The sequence below is a fragment of the Plecotus auritus genome (assembly GCF_963455305.1).
Source record: "Plecotus auritus genome assembly, chromosome: 3".
Lineage (NCBI taxonomy): Eukaryota > Metazoa > Chordata > Mammalia > Chiroptera > Vespertilionidae > Plecotus > Plecotus auritus.
In genome coordinates, this window is record NC_137772.1 from 164,566,994 (window position 1) to 164,584,779 (window position 17,786).

A 17,786-nucleotide genomic window follows, 5' to 3' on the forward strand; every position below is an offset into this window, starting at 1 on the left:
CTTATGCTGGGGGAGCTAAAGAGGGAAAATAGTTGAAACACAGGAAAAGATTAAAGAAATTATTTAAATTAGGAAAAAAACCATTGAATCACGATTAATGTAATAGCATGGGATAACTGGGCAAGCTAACAGGAGTGTTTCCCCAAAATTAAAGACAAATATGAACTCTGCCGTAGCAGAAAGTCTTAGTGTTGCACACTCTGCCTCGGTTTTTTAAGAAGGATTACATAATTTTATAATCAGGTTTTCTTGTGATGTAAACCACGATACTGCACATATGATGCAGAATAAACTTGCCTGTCTGAGCCCCAGAGGACTCTGCCATGGCCTCTGTGTAGCAGAGCATCCCTCCCGCCCACCCCACCCCCCACCCCGCCGTCCGCAGATCACTCCACTGATGTAAGTCTGTCAAGAACCATTCATACCTAGTCCATGTACAGCATGCAAGCAGGGGCGCCCAGGGGGGTTTTCATAAAAATTGCCTTTCATCCAGACTTGAAGTATTTATACAAATATTGATTCTGGATGTGAAAGGATGGTTTCTGAGCTAGAGCAGTTCCTTCCAATATATAAAAAGTAGTAATAATTGGGTGTGGACTTCACATACCAGTTCATATGATAATTTGATGAAATACATATCTATCATAATATCAACTTGATATTATTTATTTTAAGTGTGAAAAAATGAATAAATCCATCCACAAACGCCTTTGTGGGCAGGATTTTGGTTCTGTTTATGCATAGTTGGATGGTTAAAAACACAGAACTTCTGCCAGCTGGATGCTTGCTTTCTCTTCTCTCTCACTTCTGTTTGACAACCCTTCCTGGTGGCCATCCAGGCCCCTCCTTCCCTTCTCCCTCCAGCCATCCCTGTGAGGTTCCCAGAACATTCAGTCGTTCTGGTCATGGGACTTCACTGACTGAAGTGTGGGTTCCTACTTACTGATCGGAGTGAGCAGTTATTTGCATTGTAAGCTTTTCATTTGTGAATCGTGAACACACTTCTCATGTTACAGCAGAGAAAAGATGGTGGGAGATCCTTTTGAAACCCAGGCATTTTAAGTTGTATGACTTCATTTGCCCACTTACTAGACATTTCTTAAGCTACCTTTATTTAACCTGACCCAGTGTAGGTGTTGAGGGTGTAGCAGTGCTCTCAGTCATGGAGTTCCAGGCTGTGGGAAAGATCTGGATGCCCTGCGAAGCCCCTCACACATACCATCTAATTTAATCCTCACAACAGGCCTTTAAGAAAGCTGATTTATACAGTTTAAGTAAAGTCTTTGAAGGTAGTCCTCATGCTTGACCCTTGTGTAGCTTTTTTTTTTAAAAAAAGGTCTCACATGTTTATTACTGACTCAGCCTACTAGTGCAGAAAAATGTCAACAAAGAGAAAAATCATTCTTCCGATAATTTCCCAATAAAAACACCCAGTTGCCCAACAGTAGTGATCTAGCTTTTCAGGGACGTGGTTGGCTGCGGGCATCCTGGGTGCAGCTGGGTGTGAGTGCCTCTCTCGGGCGACTCCTTACAGACCCAGCCTGGTTCCTCTCCAGTGTCTCCTCTTGGAGTTGTGCCTGATTGTATTACCGGTTTCCGTCCAAATCCAATGGGGAATGGGCCGGTTCTGCCTTGTTTTCTTGGCCAGGAACCTCTTGCTCCTGACAGTCTTGTGAGAAGACAAGCGGAAGAGTCCACGGCACATGCCCCAATGGCGGAGCCTTGCACAACTTTGATGCTGCTGTTCACTTACTCCCTTGCTGGAGTTTCCCTTCACCTGCTTCTGAACTGCCATATGACCGCCCCCCCAAACACACACTCTTTTCCCACCCCCTCCCCTACCCCCATACTCCTCAGCCCTCCAACTGCCTTTCCCCTTTCCCACTTCATTCCCAGTATGTTGGTTTCTCCCAGCTCCTGACTTTGTACTTTTTTCTCTCCTTACTTTTTGACCCAAACCCTGTTCCTATTCTGTGGCCTCAACTCAGGCTCTTTTTTGTCTCTAGTTTCCCATTGGTGTTTATCTAGCTTTGTGTCCCCACGTCTGGCCCCTGGAGTAAAGCCATTGCTGATAAATGCTGGGTTCCTGAATTCTCTCTCACTTTGCACGAGGAGCTGGCCGAAGCCACTGAGCCACCAAGAATCACTAAAGTGAAGGCCCTCGGCCTGCCAGCGGCACCCTCCCAGTCAGCCCGGACACCATTTCTTCCTCTTCTCGACGTACCATTCAACCGCATTCTCCCTCCCTCTGCCCCACCAGCAGATTGCTACTGGGCTATTTTAGCTAGCATTCAGTTTCTTTTCCTAACTAAACGCCCATTTTCTGAAGTAACGGCACCCTTACTTCTGTCAATAGAATTTCACAAAGCTCTGTCTTGAGCATGATGCACATCTGTCAAAAGAAGTGTTGGTCTATTTTTAATTTTCTTGGGGACGCCTCCTTAGGTGGCAAGTAATAACATAGGCTTTGGAGGAAGAGAATTGAATTGGAATCCAGACTCCAGCCAGGTAAATAGGGGCAGGTTACCCCATTCCTCTGCATCTGGACAGTGAGGTGACTACTCTGGTCATGAGGATGAGATGAGACCCTATATGTAAAGTGCTTCACGCACTCGCTGACATTGAGGATGAAAGTTGACTGTTACTGTGCATGTGCGTCACTGTTGTGAATCAGTGGGAAGAGGAAGTCAGATTCGAATACAGGAGCTTTCATATCTTTGATCAGTAAGACAGGAGGTTGACTCCTGTCTGCAGGGAACAGAGGGCACTGTCCTTCACGTCACCTCTCTCCCCTAGCTGTAAAAGAAACTATTGATTGGAGACTTTGGGGTTAAAATCATTGGCCAGGACCAAGTACATGGCCTCGTCAGCCTTTCTGTTGTATTTTCCACATGGCAGCTCAGACAGCCCATACAAAGCCTACATTTTCCATAAGCTATGTTATTTATTTACTACAGTTTTATTCTTCTCATTTTTGCCTGGTTGTGTCTGTTTGCCACCCCCTGCTTCATGCCTCTGGTCCGCAGATGGTCTGGCAGGCCACAGTTTCATGCCGGTGTCCTCTCCAGAAATGCTCATTAGGGGACCGAAAAGCAAGTACTGAGGATTCTCTTGTCTCTTTGAAGCACATTCAGACCTTAGGGAGCGATGCTAGGAAAGCCTTTGATACATGTTCCTGTGCAATCCAACACTAACTTCGTTTTCTTCCCCAGGACCTGCAGATAGAACGAGAGAGGAGTTCATATAACATATCTGGTGGCTGCACAGCCCTCATTGTCATTTGCCTCCTTGGGAAGCTGTATGTGGCAAATGCTGGGGACAGCAGGTAAGCAAACTAACCTCCTGGTTCTTCCTGGTGTCTATTGCCTTTTGGTAATTTTTGTCTTTGAAAAAAAAAATGATGAGAAAAGAGATAATTCCACTTGGAATTAGGCATTGATAAAGAGAAGTCTTCTCCATCTGAATACAAATGCATTTAAGAAGAATCATCAGGCTGGTACTGAAAGGCAAAGGCATCTTGTCCATAGTAGCAGTTCACATATATACCTTAACGCAAACGGGTAGTAATCCACATGGATTTTGACTTCAGAACCTGGTTTTTAATAAAAGCTTAGCAGAGGCATCATATATGAGAGTGACGAGGAGGGAGGAAAGGAATTGAATGAAGTGGGTGTTTGGAGGGGACACGGGAGGACTGCCCAGCTGGTTCCACTTCTGCTTAGTGACTGTCCCCTCCCAGAAGCCCAGCAGTTTTTCCTTTTATGCACATGCCCTTAGCGGCTGCCTTCTCCTCTCTTCCAGGTTCTACTGAAAGTCCAGGGGGTTATGGTTAACGATTATCTATCCAGCATTATGAGGCATAAGATCAACTTGTGTTTCACTTTTATTTTAAACTAGAGACCCGGTGCATGAAAATTAATGCACTGGAGGGGCCATCCCTCAGCCCAGCCTGCCCCCTTTCACAGTCTGGGAGCCCTCAGGGGTGGGAGGCAACCCAGTGATCAGAGGAAGGCGATGCCCCATCACACCTCTGCTGCTGCCACTGCTGGCAGCGCAAGCCTCAGCCAGCCCTGGTTACCTGAGCCTTGGACGGCCCTGGGCGGCTGGGCAGCCGACATCCAAGGCTTGCTTACACCTCGGGCTGGCCCTGGGTGGCTGGGGAGCTGAGGGGACTGGGGGACTCCAGAGGCAGGTGCCCTGGTGGTACTGAGAGGACTGGGCACCGCCATCTTGTGGCTGTGGGCGCCTCCATCTATGAGGGCATGGCAGTCAATTAGCATATTTCCTCCTTATTGGCTGTGGGCGCTGCCATCTTTGAGGGTGTGGCAGCAATTAGCATATTCCCTCCTTATTGGCTGTGGGTGCCGCCATCTTTGTGATGGCATGAGGGTCAATTAGCATATTCCCTATTTATTAGATAGGACTAGAGGCCTGGTGCATGGATTTGTGCAACGGTGGGGGTCCCTTGGCCTGGCCTTCAGACATCCCCAGAGGGGTCTCAGATTGTGAGATGGCACAGGCCAGGCCGAGGGACCCCACCAGTGCATGCTTGGGGCCAGGGAGGGACTGCAGGAGGGCTCCAGGGCGTGTCCAGCCCATCTCGCCCAGTCCCAATCAGCAGCAAGCTAACCTACCCGTTGGAGCATCTGCCCCCTGGTGGTCAGTGCGCATCATAGCTACCGGTCGAACAGTTGAATAGTTGACGGGTCGCTTAGGCTTTTATATATGTAGATAACCAACGTGTCCTCATTTTAGGTGTGGAGAATTTTTAAATTATAGACTGTGAAAAGTGTTCTAATATTTACTGCATACTTCTCTGCCCATTTAGTAACAAAGGATGTTGGCCTTACAGCAGGACTTTTGCTAAGAACTGACTCTTTATTCTGGACTCTAACCACATTGTTCTCAGAGGAGCGACTTCCTACACAGGCCAAGATCTTAGGATGCTCCCATTCCTGTCCCTCCTCTCCTACCTGTGTGCTCTGCTTGAGGCATTTTCCTCCTCTCCCTCCCCCACCCCTCCCCTGTCTCCATCAGGTTGTGGCTGCTGCTCTGTGGCCTGGAAGACCAGCTCCCTCAGGCAACCAGGGAATTCTCCTTAACTTTATAGTCATGCATTGCTTCACAACAGGAAGACATTCTGAGAAATGTGTTGTTGGATGGCTTCGTTGTTGTGTGAACATGTCAGAGTGTACCAGCACACACCTGATGGTATAGACTACTACACACAAGGCTGTACAGTATGAGCTTATAGACCACCTCACATCTGTGTGCGGTCGTTGACCGAAATGAAATGCCGTTGTGTGACTCCTGATTGTACTTCCACTTATAATGCAGGTGGAGTCTGAGGGAGGCTCCATTCCCCCTAGGAGAGCATCCATTCCCAGTTTTTCCGCTAAAGATCTTGGAGGCCAAAGGAGAGTGAACTGCCAGGGCAGCAGTATTTGGGGTTCGAAGTGGATGTTTCTGAAGGTCTGTTTACGTTTAAAGTGGATGTGAATTTCCATTCTACTCTGTAAGGTATCTCAGTTTCAACATAAAATTTTGTACATGCTGCCATGTTTATCCCACAGTCTCCATTCCCTGGTGTCGCTTCAGGGTCCTGGCAAAAGAGAGACTCCAATTTAGAGTCAGGGTCCATGGAATGAAAAAATGAAAGGGAGCCAGCCAGGAGTGAGGAGGCCCAAGAAGGCATTTATCCCCCCACGCATACCCCCCTCCTGCCAGGCCTGCAGAGACCAGGGAGCAAATGCTACCGCAGAGCCAGGGGGCTGGGGCCAATGGTGAGAGCCCTGGGCAGGGGCTGTAGGAGAGAATGGGAAGAAATACTCTGCCGTCTCTCTTCCCATCCCCCATCCCTTGCCAGGCTTCCCATTGGATGAGCACAGGTGACAAGGGGCCCAGGGAATGCAGGTCATAGAGGCCAGTGAGCCAGGACACAGGCAGAGGCACAGGCACAGGCCAAGACTGCATCCCCGGGGTGGGGGCGGCAGAGGAAAACCAGCACGTCCGCCGCTCCTTTTCCCTAAAAGACAGGAACTCTCCGTCTTCAGGGGCCTGTAAGACACACACTGAGGACCCAGCTTCTGGGCCTCTTGTTCTGTCCGGATCTTGAGCTTTTTGGGAGACAGATGAGCAGATAAAGAGGTGATGCCCTCCTGTTCTGAGTAGCACTGAATCGGTGATTCATAGGCACCTTCTGTCATATGTCTGGTTCCGTGTCCTTTGAAATGAGTTTGCTTTCCTAGCCCTTTCAGGGCCTGAGGTGGTGCAGGGCCCTGCTTCCTGGGGACAGGCCCGCCCCTCATCCCAGGTGACCCCAGACCCAGAAGGTCACTCAACTCTGCCCCAGAATATCCTTATGTTTGGTTATTCTTTTTAGAGACGCCGCTTCTCCTTAACACCTTTTTCTCCTTTTGGAACGTGGTTTTCTTCAAAGCTCTAAGCTCTTTAACTGAGCCCCCACCAGCCAGGCCTCTGATCCTCATCCCCAGTCCAGCACCTGCCAGTCCTGAGTGTTCATCTTCTGGACTCTTGCCATTCTTTAAACAAGTGCCAATTTCTAAATCAGATCTTGACTTCCTCATCTATAAAAAATGTGGTAGGCATTGTACTACATCTCTAAAATTTCTGGCATTCTCATGATTATCCTATGAGAAGTGACACTTTTGGACAGTAAAGTGGTCTCTCAAGGTGGTTCTTTTGGTTATTTTAACTTTCTTAGAGTCACTTTTTGAAATTTTAGTGTAAATGAGGCTCCCATGTTTCTAAGGGTGTGCAAAAGCATTCTCTTTTACATGTTATTTCCAGTAATTTTATCCTTATTAAAGCTGTAAAGCACCCAAAGAAAAAATTACCCTATGGCAAAATAGCATCTCTAAAACCTAATAAGCTTAATTGTATTTATCGTCTCCTGGCCCCAGTATCCGGATATGAATTTGGGGTTTTATGGCTGGTTGGGTTTGCTGTTCACTTGCGGGTCACATGTCATGTGGGAGCCTTGGAGAACTGTGAGTTGGCCTTTGTATGCACCACCCAAAGGGTAACTCAGAGGACACTTACTCATTACGGTGCTATTTTCAGCTCTTGTATGAACAATAGATATTTCATATCCTCTTATATGGAATCATTGTCCAGTTTACATACCAATACTACGTTACAGGTATTTGAGTTCACGAAGATACTCAGTTAATCCCAAGGAACAGCAGTCTCGTAACTTTGGGCCTCTGTAAACGTAGGTCAGTTATCACTTAAGGACAAGTAGCCCTGAATTGAGGGCTCCATATAAACAAATGAGTAGAGCTGACAGGATTCTGCAACAGGGTTCTCATGAACGAAGCGCTGGTTTTTGTTCCTTATTGCCAGATACTGGCTGCTGCATGTTTACCGTAAATCCTGACAGCTTTGAGAGTGAAAGCAAACCTTTGTCCTAGGTCCGCTACCCCGTGATAATGCACACTCAGGAAAAGAGCTGTGCACTGGTTTGATACGGAAGGTACCGGTGGTCAGGAACTGTTTTCTAAGCCACTTAGCTGTGGCTCATCTGATGTACCAGCAGGTGCCTTCGTGCTGGGGGTTGTGTTGAGGTGAAGCCTGGCAATGTTTGTGGGTTACTGGTGTTCGCATCAGCGACCACCCTCAGGGTAGGATGGTCCACGGTGGTGCCGGGGGACTGGTCCACAGCCTGGGACGGACTTGCCCTTCTCCCCGCAGCTGAGATAACCAGCCCTGGAGGCACATGCCCTAACTGCTTAGTGCACACCAATTGCTTCATTTTTCCCATGCAGAGGCAGCCAACTCTGCACCTTGGGGACCCTAAGGACCCAGGAAAGAACCAGATGGTGGGCGGATTTCCACTTCCAGCACAAAGGAACTGGTGGCATGCAAATGTCATGCAAAGCAGTATGCAAACTGTCACCCATTGTGTTCCAGTCATCCACTCTTGGGGCTCCAGTGATTCTTCCGTTTAAGAAGATGTTTTGACTCCATTTTAGACAATAATTTCATTTTGTTTCTAGAGCCACGGCACTGAGGCGGCAAAGTCGTTAGGCATTATTTCCATCAATCAGTGTCTCAAGGTTTAGCAACTGAGACTAGGGGAACTCATTCACGTTCAAGAAGCCATCTAATATTTGTTAAACTCAGGATCTTGGTCTTGCCAGATTCATAGTAACAGCAGGAATAAGACATCTAATAAGTGTTGGGCACATGGTAAGAACTGTAACAGAATCATGTTTAATTCTCCCAGCAATGTAGTGAGAAGCAGGCAACATTAATATTGGATACAGATTGCGGCTCACCAAGGTGAAGTGTTTGCCCATGTCCCTCGGCTGCGAAGGAGCAGGGCTACCATCCCTCCCGGGGCTGGACATCAGAGCGCCCCTTCTCAGCACCCCAAGTTCTCAGTCAGCGCCCGTGCCGTGGAGTACCCATCCATGCCAAGACATGGGGTCTTCCTCTTTTGTTTTTCATATTTGAACATTGAACATCTCTAAAATCAAGTTTCTAGTGAACATTTTCCTTCCTGTTTGTGTGTAAAATAACGGCATACCTTACGCCCAGTGGCTTTGATTTCACTTAAAGTGGCTTACGCAGTGTAGTGAGTGGATGGTTGCACTGGAAACTATTTTAAGCTTTGAGTGGCCCAATTCATTCAGGGATGATACAGGAAATTATATTTTCCCAAAGTGAGGGCTGCCATCCCCATCCAAAGGTCCCAACGTTTGATGAGACCGTTTTAAATGCTGTGTTTTCGTTTTGGTGGTAACCCGTTGAAATGAACATAAGAAGCGTCTTTTTGGCTCTTGCATAAGCGTTCTCAGGTGCTTGTAGACGACGGTCCTTTACATGACTCCTGGCACACATCCAGATCCCCATTTTGTGGTGTTTACCATTTCTTCGGCCGCAAGCATCTTGACTTTTTCAAAATGCGTCCCAGGCTCTGGGAGTTCAGGGCCATCTTCACGTTCCTGAAGGTCCTCCCAGGAAAAGGGCGGGGAGGTCGAATGTGTTCGTGCAGCAGCCCTGGATCCCAGGAGCGAACAGGCATCCACAGAGGGTCCTTCAAACAAAGCCCCAAGTCCAGCCAGCGTGGGTTTCACTCATTCCTCTTTCCCTCGTTTTTAATTCCCCAGAATTAAGTTAAAGCTCCCTGTTCATTCAGAGGTGAATTCCTCTGGCAAGTCCAAATGTTCCCGCAGATAGGAGCTGGGGGTTAAATGAGACGTTTCTAGGCTCAGAACCCGTTAAACCTCTGTGCTGTCTTCTCTTCCGGGTTTCTCCCCTTCCCAGTGGTAAGACGATGAAACACGATGTTAGCTGCCTCACACCCGCGTGAATGTAAAGAGCGGTTCCTTCCTCCTCATGTGCATGGGCATAAATGGCCAGAACAGAACTTTCCTGAAGGGCTGATTGCTCATAAGTGGTTCATCGCTCCACACCTGCCAGTGCGCTGCTGCTTTGACAGGAGCCTTCCCCCGGGTTCAGAGATATAATTGATCTTCTTCCAGGGACGACCGTGAGTTCAGCACACCTCTCACTTTTTTTGACAAGTATCTGAGAAATAGCATGGAAAGAAACCAAAGTTAACCCCCATTCTCTACTCTGTTTCTGCCTTTTTTCTGCATGACTCCCATCTTTTCAGCATGTATGTACATTATCCCTTAGCCATGCCCATACCTGCAGAGGGATTAGAAGAGAGAAAATTACCACCATTTGGTCACTAAAACACGCAAAGACATCGAGACCACGCGCCAGTGCAAAACAGTCTGCTTTTCCTGTCCAGCCACTCGCTGTCTACGTGGAGGGCACCCAAGAGGCCCTTTCCCTCTGGACTTCCTCCCTGTCCTCACCCTGGGGGGTGGTTTTTGTTTTTTTTCCGAACCTTTCCCTGACACCCCTTGCCCTGAGTCAGTGGCCCCTAAACCAGTAACAGTAGCAACTGGGAACTTGTTAGAAAAGTAAATTCTAGGCCTCTGCCCCAGATCCACTAAATCAGAAACCCAGGGGGCGGGGATGGCAATCTTTTAGTAAGCCCTTCTGGTGATGCTGACCTAAGGAAGAAGAATAGCTGCTCTCAGGTCTACCCCGGGCATCTGAGAGGGCCACCAAGGAGCCGTAAGGCCTCGGGGTTTAAAAGTTGCAGCTGTTCCTGGCCCGAGGCTAACGTGGCTCACTCTGGAGGCTGTCAGGCACTCCCCCCCTCCCCCAGTCCCCGCATGCAGGGGAGCCTAGAGGGGGCAGCGTTTCCCCTAAAGCCTCTGACACTGCTCCCTGAGGTCGGGCCGCCTGCACCTGTCAGCCGGCTGCGATTCCTTTCTGCCAGCTTGATACTCTGGAACATAGGTCCTCGTCCTCAAAAAATGGTAAGGATTTCTTGCATGACCCACTCCTTAGCTCAGGCTCCCGCTGACGGCTGGGTAGTTCTGAAGCCCCCAGCCCAGCCCATGCCCAGTGAGGATTGCCTTGTTGGAAACGGGGCAGGCATGACTCTGTGGGCCTGTGGTCTCCCGTGGTTGGGCCCCTGACACCGTGGAGTTTTGGCTGTGGTTCCCCATCCCAACCAAGTTGCACTTCTAACAACTTCCCTTTATTCCTAGAGGCTAAGGGACGGGGCTGGGGAGGCTCATGGAGTTTGTAGAAATGGAATGTTTGCCCTTATGAATGCGGGCACGAGGTAACTGTGGTCAGGAGAGTGACTTGGGGGCCGAGACCAGGTGAAACAGTGAGTAGGTGTCAGGGGGGATCTTTCTAGCAGAGAACACCACAGCTTTGTCTTTGGGGCACTCTTGGCCACACCAAGATTTTCAGGTCCTGGTCCTCTGATTTGCTGCCTGTGTGAAACCAAGTAAGGCGAATGAACAGGATTGAAAACTTTTACCCTTTGTGACAGCAGGGGCAGACCTAGAGAGCATTATGCTAAGTGAAATAAGCCAGTCAGAGAAAGAAAAACACCATATGATTTTACTCCTAGGTGGAATCTAATGAACTAACAAGCAAAATAGAGAAAGTCTTATAAATAGAGAGCAGGCTGTCAGGGGCAGGGGGAGTTGGGGAGCTGGGGTTTGTGGAGGGATCGAGCAAACAAGAAAAGAGAGAGAAAAACCAAACAAAGGCCTTTAGTGCCTGGGAAGGTGGGCTGAACTCAATCAGGAGAAGTTAACCATAGTCAAAGTGAAGTGCAATATCCGTTGAAAAGGAAAACAACAAAAATAAACACTATCAGGATAGGGAAGACTAAACTTCCCAATGGCTCCCATTTTTAAAAACTATAAGTGGACAGTCAAGTCTGTCTGACCAGTGATGTGATGCAGACACCAGACCCACTGTAATCCTAGGCTACCGCCTTTGAAGATGAGGCCAATAATAGCTAACGTTTTTGGCCCGGCTTCCTTTGTCTCAAGTGCCGTTTCTAATGTCTAGGGCTGTGTGTGAATAACCTAATTAATCTTCACACCAACCTTTCCGGGGAAATACTGTCATTAATCTGATTTTACACGCGGAGTCCCTCTCTGGGCAACACAGTCCAGCATGCGCGTGAATGAGCAGGGGCCTCCACAGAGACCGGAATGGTGAAGAGGTTTGGAACCATGTTGGAAGGGATGACGAAAACCCAAACCAAGGAGTGTTTTTCCAGCCGCGTGACAAAATAACGTGTTAATAGAAAAGCGGTCTTTGGGTTTTTACAGACTTGGAGAGGCGAGGCTTCCTCTCCATGAGGCTGGTACAGAGCTGACAGCCGCAGGAGGACAGAGTAGTGGCCAAGAGCAGGGACTCGCACTGCCCGAGTTGACCTCGGCTCTGAGGCTTTTAGTTGTGTGTGACCGAGGGTCAGTGCCGTGCTTGCAGTGCCTCAGTACTGCCATCTGTGAATGGAGAGGACGGAAGTACCCACGCCCCAGGTGAAGATTAAACGGGCAGGTGGTGGGAAGCTCTTGGCACAGGGCCAGGGCCAGGGCCACGCCCAGAACTGGTTAACTGCTGTATTGTCATTGTGCTCAGTACATGCTCATTGAGGTCTATCGGTGCTCGGTGGGAGCTGTCCGGAGACGCAGTGTGCTGCTGTGGGGTAGAATGGGTTCTCAGGGAAAACACTTAGGCATTAACCGTATTACCACCTAATAAGAATATTCTAAATCATCTGGTTGTTTAAGGTCCCCATGAAGCACCATTTTTATGACTTTAGGATATTCTTAAAAATATTGTGGCTGGTGTGTGTGTGTATTTTTTTTTTTTTTTTTATGAGTCAAAGGACCTCACAGTTGTATGAGGAAAGGTGCAAGTGTTTCCGCTCTACAGTCGCATCTCAGGTAGGCTAAGTGTGGAAACAGTAGACCCCAAATTCACTGGCCCAGAGAAGCGATGGCTTTGTCTCTCGCAGGCATGTGGGGGACCTAGGCTGAGGGGCGTCTGCCACCTTTAACCCCTGGCTCCCAAGGTCTCTGAGGGATCTCCATCCAGTTAGCTGGCGGGAACAAGAGCATGGAGGGAGCTCAGGAAGGTTTCCTGGCCCGGCCAGGCGAGGCACACATCACGCCGACAGGCTGCCCCTTGGCTGGAGTTCAGGTGCATCCTGAGAAACAAGGATGACTGCTGGGAAGTGTGGTCATTGTCCACACAAGAATGTCCACACCTGTGGAAAGCGTTTGAGTCAAACAGAGGACACTGTTTGGAATCGTAATGTAAATACCTGTGTTTTCTGATGGTCTTAGGCTCTACAGCAGCGGTTCTCAATCTGTGGGTTGCGACCCACAGGTTGAGAACCGCTAGCAGGGTCGCCCAAGACCATCGGAAAACAGAAGTAAGACCTGGAAGTAAGACCTCACTAGACTGAGCAGGGGCTCTGGAGGACTGCCTTGCCGTTTCTTTTATATGTTTGGAATGAAGGAGGGAGTGTAAGGAAGATTACATGAAGGTGGGAGAAAGTGGGGGAGAGAATATCTATGACTGGTTTTAACAAGAGTATGTGCTCCCTTGAATGTAGTTATGTCTCCAAAGGGCCTGAAAAAGAGGATTACTCTGGCACTTCTAAGGTGTGTTAGCCTAGACCAGTGGTCGGCAAACTGCGGCTCTGTTGACAAATAAGTTTGCCGACCACTGGGATAGGGGCTTAATCACAAGGAACAACAACAGCCTGTAATTATTGGAATCAAGAGTCTAGGTCAGTGGTTGGCAAACTCATTAGTCAACAGAGTGGCAAACCGCGGCTCGCGAGCCACATGTAGCTTGTGAGCCGCAGTTTGCCGACCACTGAGACACACAAAACAATGGACAGGCCTTGCTTAAGGCAAAGAGGAACCTTTTTATAGGCCGCTATCTTGGGTACTGCCATTAACTCTAGTCCTACAACTGCTGCTGCAGCTGCCTCAGTGGGTGGCACGGGTGACAGGGATTGGGATCAGTTTCATGTTTTTACCCTCCAGAGCAGCGGTTCTCAACCTTCCTAATGCCGCGACCCTTTAACACAGTGCCTCATGCTGTGGTGACCCCCAACCATAAAATTATTTTCGTTGCTACTTTATAACTGTAATTTTGCTACTGTTATGAATCGTAACGTAAATATCTGTGTTTTCCGATGGTCTTGGGCGACCCTGCTAGCAGTTCTCAACCTGTGGGTCGCAACCCACAGATTGAAAACCGCTGCTGTAGAGCCTAAGACCATCAGAAAACACAGGTATTTACATTACGATTCATAACAGTAGCAAAATTACAGTTATGAAGTAGCAACGAAAATAATTTTATGGTTGGGGGTCACCACAGCATGAGGCACTGTGTTAAAGGGTCGCGGCATTAGGAAGGTTGAGAACCGCTGCTCTGGAGTCTCACCCCCGCCTCAGGTGCTCTTGACTCACCCCTCTGATACTACCCACATGGAAGCGCTTCCCAGGCCCTCCCAATGGGTCTCAGTGCAGACCTCTCTCAGGAGCGCTTGGCCTCACCCCCTCCTGAGCAGGAGGGTTTCTGGGTCACAGCTCAGTGTGGTTGTGATCCAGGTCAGCTCCGCGCCTCAGACGGGTGTCACTGCTGTTTGACTCAGTCATCGTTTGTGTGAACCCAAGACTTGTGTGGGTTGTTACAGAGAATAGCGTGACAAAGGAAGTGACGTGCACATCTAAAACACAGTGTTCAGAGAGGGGCTGCGGAGGCCCTTCGCTAAAGTGCATGTGAGCCTCTCTGGGTGGAGGACAAGCAGGACTCAGGGTGGGGGGGACCCAGAGAGTGCACTTGGAGCTCACACGGCCTGAGTGAGTTCTAGCTGCACAGCATGACTCGGGCAAGATCTCCCAAGACCCAGTGTGCTCATCTGTCTGATGAAAATAATAACAGCCTCCTATGGGGAACTGTTCTATTAAATGAGACAGTACACATAAGGCAATGACCTTGTTTATCTAGTACATAGTAAGCTCATAGTAATACATGTTGGCTATTGTCTATATTAAAATAGAAAGTCAGAAAGACTAAATTTTGACTAAAAGTACAGGGTTTAAAGCCAAGCATCCTGGGTTTGAATTCCCTTTCACTCCCTTCCTCTCTCTAAAATCAATTAAAAAATAATGGAGACAAAAACTCCTGTCCAAATGAAGCTTGCATTTCAAGGGCGGGGCGGGGGAGGGGGGTAGGAGACTGATAATAAGATAAAGAAGCAAAACATAATACACGTTAAAGCATTGAACATGACATGCTGATTGCATGCATGTGAAGTGTTTAGACAGTATCTTCTATACAGAAAGCACTTAATAAATGCTAGTTATTGGTATTGATTATTAATTTGTTGCTGTTACTGCTAATACTAGAGTTTGCCACTTTAATATAGCTTAGTTTATAATAACATTATGATGCAAGGTAGATAAACTTTGCATTACAGTACAGATGGCTAGAAAAGGGCTGCCCTAGCTTTTGGGCTGATGTGAAGCGTGCTGTGAGCTTCTCAGATAGCATTCCTGAGCTGTTCCAGGTCGCCAGCGGGGAGTGAGCCGCCTTAACCAATAGCGCTGCCAAATATTAGCTCTGGACTCCAGAACTCTACGCTTACCCGAGCGGGGGTGGACAGCACGCTGGAGCCAGGCCAGCACGCTCAGAGGCCGCGGTGCTCGGGGTGGGGCTCCACAGGGCTGACAGTTAACTTCCGGTGCTTTGGGGGGCGTGCCAGGCAGCTCTAATAGGGTTTTTGTTTTGTTTTGTTTTGTTTTTCACCTATTGTTTGGCAAGCAACGGGTGTCTCTCAGTAGCACAGAAAAATTAGTCCTTTTTTAGCAAATCCCTTTAAAAGCCTCCAGGCATGTGACAGAAAAATAACAAGGTTTTTTCTTTTTCTTGCAAGACTTGGCTGTGAAGTCAAGGTCATGCTCCCCCGGGAGCTCAGGGGCACAGGAAGCCCTCAGTCAGGCTACTTGGTCCAGAGCCTGCCTGACCCTCTGCATCAGGCCGTGTGGCCGCCCAGCTCTCGGCCCCCTTTCTCTGGCAGAGGCATCCAAGGCAGCGGAGAGGCTTTTGAAGCTGCAGAGTGGAAACTGTTCCCAACCAGGGGCCACCACCAGGCCCGCCTGCAGAAACTGGGTTCTTGCAATTAATTTTCCTGCAGATTCATCTACGTGTTCCCCCTCCCTCCCTCCCGCAGCCTGGAGCCAAGCGTTTTCGTTCTTTTCTATGTCAAAGTTCATGTATAGTTTTTTCTCTCCTCTCTTAGTCACGTTCTTTGTGAATCGGCCCTGGCACATCACCGCCATCGTTCTCGCCGGTATTTCAAGGACATAGGGTCCCGCTTGCCAATGGGCTGCTCCAGTTCTCAGTGTTCATAGGTTGTCTAAAAAATGGCTAGACTCTATTAGTTACTTTTCAGAGCCTTTATTTAAACAAAATCTTGTCACAAAGGCCCTGTACATAAAGCAGATAAGAACGTGTGGTTGGGCAGGTTAGATAGTGGTTAACAGCACAGATTCTAGAGCGGTGGTCGCCAACCGGTGTTCCGCGGACCACGGGTGGTCCGTGAGGTCCGAAAGGTTGGCGACCGCTGTTCCGGAGACAGCCTCTCCGGCTCCGGTCCTGGCTCTGTCACTTACCACAGTGCGTTCTCACGCCGCGAGCCTCCCTTGGAGAAGGTTACAAGAAGCAGCTCTGGAAGATGCTGCTGTGTTACTGCCCGGGTCCTGCTGAGGCACCGGTTCTTTTCCTCGCACAGCGGCCTCTGTGCTAAGTACACGGAGGGCTTCTCTCCTTCGTGCAGGGCAGGGCACGGCCAGGCTGGGGGCAGGGGGCGTCTTCACCTTGGACCCTGCAGTGAGTAAAGGTCCGTGGTTGTCTCGGCGCTGCCCGCCGGGGAGCACTGTGGCCGCTTCCAGGAAAGTTACAAGCCATACAGCACACATTTTTTTTATTATTAACTTAATTCCTTGCTGCTTCTGATCTCCCCTCATTTTAATTTCCACATGTATTTTTGTATCTGGTGTGTATTTGTGTAATCTCCCTTTAAATCCTTCCTTGAGCAAGGGAAAGTCTGAATAAATAAGATGTTCTGCAAACCGATTTATGCTTCAAATGTCCAAAACGAAAGGAGTTTTCTTCTCCCAAATGGAGCCCTTTCCCCCTGTTCCAATTTTGTTTAAGGTGCCACCAAGCATCCCATTACCGTAAACTAGAAACCTAGGGTAACTTCCGGTGACGGCTCTTTCTCCTCTCCCTTTCCCCACCATGTCTACCACCAGTGCCTGCCAACAGCCACAGCATCTTCTGTGGACTCCACACAGGAGCCTTACAGGGATCCATGCTCATCTCACTGGCTCCTATTCAGTCACTAAAATGCTGGCACCCCCCCTCCCCCATTTAAAGCTGGGTGACCTCTCATCTTCAGAATCAAGTGCAGGCTCCTTAGCTTTCTTTGTCAGCCTCTTTCTGCCTTCACCTCCGGTCACTTCTGATCCTGGCACCCAAGCCCTGGCAGTGCCAGCCCACATCCTTACACCTCCCGGAACTCACTGTCCTGCAGGCCTTGTGATAGCAGCTCCCGGGGTGTCTTCTAGAAGACTTGCCTGTTGTGTCACTTCTTCCTCGAGGTCTTCCCTGTCCACCGGTGCCCCTTGGGGTGCCAGGGGCTCAGGGACGCCTTCTCTGCGTTCTTGCTTCACTTTTCACACTGCAGCATAATTGAGCATCTCTCCCTAATAAGGCCAGAGCTCATTTGAAGCAGGAATCAAATCTTATCTTTGTATCCCCTCCCCCCCCAAAGCGCTCCCAGAAGCAGGCTCAGCTCTGCTTAGGCTCTTTGATTATAAATAGGATGACTGTTTGAAAAGCCCGTGACACCGTGATGCCATGGTGGGCTTTATAACGTTCTTTAAAGGGGTCTGAGCAAGTAGGTGCCCTTAGTCTGGGGTGACACTAAATGGGGGGGGTGCACAGGGACCTGGAATCTGAAGGCCATGGCTAATTGTGGGGAAACGGCCCCTCGTGGTCCCCAACACGTAGAGGCACCTAATAAACACGCCTCCCCCACCGTCCCAATCCACTGCAGTCCGAACCGTGTCCGGCTGGCTCTGACTGCAGTCGACATCAGGAACACATCACTTCTTGGGGCCTCCATTGTCTCCTTGGGTCAGGACTGGCACTTCCCCCGCTAAACTTCAGCAGCAGTTGCTCATTCCGTCTTCAGCTCTGTCCTCACAGACCATTGTCCACACACAATGGGAATAATCTTTGTAAACGATGGAACCTCTGCTCTAAGCCCTCCGGAGCTCACTGTTGATTTTGTTTGAACTCCGCGATGCCTGCCAGGCCCTCTGCCCACCTCTCCA

General features: G+C 49.1%; 1 protein-coding gene across 1 annotated transcript in view; it reads left to right on the top strand.

Moving 5' to 3' along the window:
- Window positions 1–17,786, top strand: part of PPM1H (protein phosphatase, Mg2+/Mn2+ dependent 1H) — a 248,213-nt gene that overhangs the window by 124,665 nt on the left and 105,762 nt on the right. Inside the window, exon 4 of the mRNA XM_080659590.1 lies at window positions 3,213–3,325. Within this exon, the coding sequence (XP_080515716.1) occupies window positions 3,213–3,325 (113 nt within the window). The remainder of the gene's footprint in view (window positions 1–3,212; window positions 3,326–17,786) is intronic.